General features: G+C 46.6%; 1 protein-coding gene across 1 annotated transcript in view; it reads right to left on the bottom strand.

Annotated features, from left to right (window-relative positions):
• Positions 1–5,000, bottom strand: part of LOC113568518 (laminin subunit alpha-2-like) — a 51,405-nt gene that overhangs the window by 17,250 nt on the left and 29,155 nt on the right. The window contains exons 22-27 of the mRNA XM_035528985.1: positions 2,123–2,333; positions 1,930–2,046; positions 1,391–1,554; positions 898–1,036; positions 317–419; positions 105–221 (exon numbers count right to left, since the gene is read on the bottom strand). Coding sequence (XP_035384878.1) covers positions 105–221; positions 317–419; positions 898–1,036; positions 1,391–1,554; positions 1,930–2,046; positions 2,123–2,333 — 851 coding nt within the window. The remainder of the gene's footprint in view (positions 1–104; positions 222–316; positions 420–897; positions 1,037–1,390; positions 1,555–1,929; positions 2,047–2,122; positions 2,334–5,000) is intronic.

Raw genomic sequence — 5,000 nt, 5'->3', positions numbered from 1 at the left:
TACCTAAGAGCAGTTAACACCTCTGCACAGGTGAGAGGTCAAAGGGCAGTGAGGAAACTCAGGTGTGATGCTCAGTGTGAAGGTAGGAAAACACACACACACACCGTTAGGGAAGGCGTGGAGGATCGCCATGGTTATGTTCAGGCCCTCGAGCAGGTCTCTGTTCTTCTCTTCAGCTCCTTTAAGCCGGAGCTGCAGGGCTCCCAAGTTCTCTGCGTTCTCTAAACAAACAGACAGTGAGAAGCCCGTCGTGACTCTGGACAGTTCCAGCGAAGGTGCCGGATGCTTCTACTCCTGGAGGGCAGGACGGCATTACCTCTGACGTCTCTGTCCAGCTCGTCCGCCTCTCTCCAGAGCTGCTGGCTCTTCTGCAGAGAACTCCTGGCGCTGTCTTTCAGAGAACCCTTAGGACCCACAGCCTTCGGGGATAAGGACAGAGCAGTCAGAGCCTGATCACAAAACACACACACATACACACACACACACACACCTCCCACCACATCCACTCAGTTTATGACATCCACAGTCACTTCAAATTTATGTTTGCCTGCATGTTTTTTGATTGATTGGGATGAGAATATTTAATATTGAATATTAAACAGTGAATATTAAATATTTAATAGTGAATACTGAATAGTAATTATTGAATATTGAATAGTGAATATTGAATAGTGAATGTATGTGTGTGCATGTGTGTGTGTGTGTGTGTGTGTGTGTGTGTGTGTGTGCCTGCTGCACTGCCTGCATGGCTGTGTGTGTGTGTGTGTGTGTGTGTGTGTGTGTGTGTGTACCTGCTGCACTGCCTGCATGGCTGTGTGTGTGTGTGTGTGTGTGTGTGTGTGTGTGTACCTGCTGCACTGCCTGCATGGCTGTGTGTGTGTGTGTGTGTGTGTGTACCTGCTGCACTGCCTGCATGGCAGTGCCTTTGGCCTGTTTGGCTGTTTTTTCTGCCTCATGGATGAAGTTCATGATGTTGCTATAGGACTTAAACGCTGCTGTGGCATTGAAGGAGACGTTCTTAGCCTCCTCCAGGATACTGCGCACACGCACACACACACATATATACACATATGCGTGTTAGCACCAAGCTCCGATCAAACATACACACACACACACATATACACATACATATGAATGTTAGCACCGAGCTCCGATCACACACACACACACACACACACACACACACACGCGCGCGCGCGCGCGTTAGCACCGAGCTCCGATCAGATACACATACACGCACACACACGAATGTTAGCACCGAGCTCCGATCACACACACACATGCGCGTGCGTGTTAGCACTGAGCTCTGATCAGACACATGTGCGCGCACACATGCGCACGCACACACACCTGTCCAGTATGCTGCGCGCACACACACATGCGCACACACCTGTCCAGTATGCTGGCTGACTGGTTTAACTGGTGTGCATGTTGCTCTGCTGTCTGCAGTAGCCGTGGCAGTGTTCGATCCTGAAGGCCTCTACTCAGATGTCCCACCTTGTCTTCCAGCTCGTCCTGGACAGGAACCAAGTCCTGCTTCATCTCACCCAGCTCCTAAAGCCAGCCAGTGCACATCACACACACATCACACACACCGTTACGCACAGAGCCTGTGGTAACCCACCTCCCTCACACCTGGATTTCTGTGTCTGAAACTTACCTTTCTTACATCTGCATCAGTGACTAAATGATCTTCTTACATGTTTACATATTTTGAAAGGATCATTTGACAAAACATGTCCCGACAGTTTAGACGAGCTGTATTAATCCTTTCAGTGACGGGATGAGACGCAAAATACGTCCCACGGTGTTTACATCTGATACTGTAAACCTCTCGGAGAGGAATTCTACTTAATTGTACTTAATTCTACTTATGCCTTCAACATGTACCTGTATTAGTGTGTGCTTGTGTGTGTGTGCTAGTCTGACCTCGATGCCCCGGTTGATGGTGTCTGAGAGTGCGTTTGCCTCCTCCAGTACGGTCTCGCTGTCCTCCAGTATTCCCTCTGCCTCCTTTCTGCCTTTATTCGCTTGTTCCTGTTTTCCCTGTTAAAGCCACGCATTCAGAGAACAGGAACTTACAAGTGTTACTGTGTGTGTGTGTGTGTGTGTGTGTGTGTACCTGCAGGCTCTCCAAGTTGCGCTGGTTGTTATAGGACAGGACCTCAGCCTGTCTGCTGTGTCCCTGCGCCTCCTTCAGGAGGTCCTGTGCCTCGGTCAGCTTGTTCCCGTAATCCTCCATCTTCCTCCCAACCTCCTCCCTCAGGAGCTCTGTAGCCTGGTGAGAGGCTCCAAACAGTCTCTCCACCCTCGCACGGAGAGCCTCTGCAGCTCTGTGAAGAGAGCGAGAGAGAAATAGATGTGGAACATCCTCTCTCAGGAACATGGAGTGAGACAAGGCTGCAATCTAAGCCACTTTTTTTTAAACACTTTTTAACATCGATATTAATGAACTGGCAAAAATACTTGAAGAATCTACAGCTCCTGGTCTCAGTCTGCATGGCTCACTGGGTCTACAGCAGAACCTGGACTTGCTGAGCCAGTACATACAGACCTGGACCCTGGACCTGCCAGAGCAGTACTGACAAACCTGGACCCTGGCAGTGAATCTAAAAAACATTAATGTATGATATTCCAGAAAGGATCCAGATGTCAGGGATCAAACACCAACGATATTGACCATTCAAACATTTAGAGATTATGATGAGTTCTGGACATTTTAACTGGCAGTGAATGAACTGAGAGGAAAAGCACACTGTGCCATAAAAGAAAACATTTCAGTAAAAATTCCAATCAAAATTTGGCTAAAATATTTGAATCTGAAATTGAACCGATTATCTTGTATTTCTGTGAGAAATTCAACAAATGGAACAAATATTCAACTGAGTAATTCTGTACAAGCTAACAATTCTGTAAAACTATTTTAAAGGTGCACAGGGGCACCAACAACAACACATGCAGGGCAGAATTAGGGAGATCTCCAGAAATCCAGACATCCATCCAGATACAAAAAAGGCAAATCAAATACTTACAACACAGCAACCCCCACTCATACTAATACTACACTAACACATTTACAACACAACAACCCCTACTCATATCATTCTGAAGATCTGTAGTACCAATAGATGAGCAAAGAGAACAGTCCCCTCACACACACACTAACACTACACTAACAGACACTACATGAACACACAAACACTAACACTAACACTACACTAACACAGAATAACGCACACTAACGCTACACTAACACACACTAATGCTACACCAACACACTACACTACCACTACACTAACACACACTAACACTACACTAACACACAATAACGCACACTAATGCTACACTAACACACACTAATGCTACACCAACACACTACACTACCACTACACTAACACACTAACACTACACTAACACACAATAACACACATTAACGCTACACTAACACACACTAATGCTACGCCAACACACTGCACTACCACTACACTAACACACACTACCACTACACTAACACACAATAACGCACACTAATGCTACACTAACACACACTAACGCTGCACTAACACACACTACACTAATACACACTAACGCTGCACTAACACACACTACACTAACACACACTAATGCTGCACTAACACACACTACACTAACACACACTACACTACCACACACTAACGCTGCACTAACACACACTACACTAACACACACTAACGCTGCACTAACACACACTAATGCTACACTAACACACACTAACGCTGCACTAACACACACTAACGCTGCACTAACACACACTACACTAACACACTCTAACGCTGCACTAACACACACTACACTAACACACACTAACGCTGCACTAACCCACACTACACTACCACTCCACTAACACACACTACACTACCACACACTAACGCTGCACTAACACACACTACACTAACACACACTAACACACACTAACACACACTGCACTAACACACACTAACACACACTCCACTAACACACACTACACTACCACTCCACTAACACACACTACACTACCACACACTAACGCTGCACTAACACACACTACACTAACACACACTCCACTAACACACACTACACTACCACTCCACTAACACACACTCCACTACCACACACTAACGCTGCACTAACACACACTACACTAACACACACTCCACTAACACACACTACACTACCACTCCACTAACACACACTACACTACCACTCCACTAACACACACTCCACTACCACACACTAACGCTGCACTAACACACACTACACTACCACTCCACTAACACACACTACACTACCACTCCACTAACACACACTACACTACCACACACTAACGCTGCACTAACACACACTCCACTAACACACACTCCACTAACACACACTACACTACCGCACACTAACGCTGCACTAACACACACTACACTAACACACACTACACTAACACACACTAGGGACGGAGAGGAGAGTCAATGACATGCAGGATGAGATGTAGTGTAATGGTAGAAGTAATAATGGTAACTGCCGTACTGCTGTTATAGTTTTATTATTGTTGTTATTAATATTACTGTTAGCAGTTGCAGTGTTGTTCTTGTCTATTATATCTCTGGTTTAACATGTTAATTTCTTCATCAAAGCTTTGGCAACACAAAAGTGAATATTTTTCATTCCAACAAAGCACCAGTGACTTGAGCTGAATTGAAAATTGAGAGAGACAGAGAGAATAGAGCGAGAGAGGGAGAGGGGAGAGAGGGAGAGGGGAGAGAGGGAGTGGGGAGAGAGGGAGAGGGGAGAGAGGGAGAGGGAGAAAGAGAGGGAGAGGGAGAGAGGGAGAGGGGAGAGAGGGAGAGGGAGAGGGAGAGGGGGAGGAGGGAGTGGGGAGAGAGGGAGTGGGGAGAGAGAGAGAGGGAGAGAGGGAGAGGGAGAGAGGGAGTGGGGAGAGAGGGAGTGGGGAGAGAGGGAGTGGGGAGAGAGAGAGGGAGAGGGAAAGTGAT

Source organism: Electrophorus electricus, chromosome 8, assembly GCF_013358815.1.
Source record: "Electrophorus electricus isolate fEleEle1 chromosome 8, fEleEle1.pri, whole genome shotgun sequence".
In the NCBI taxonomy this organism is placed as follows: Eukaryota; Metazoa; Chordata; class Actinopteri; order Gymnotiformes; family Gymnotidae; genus Electrophorus; species Electrophorus electricus.
This window is presented reverse-complemented; position numbering and strand designations above follow the sequence as displayed.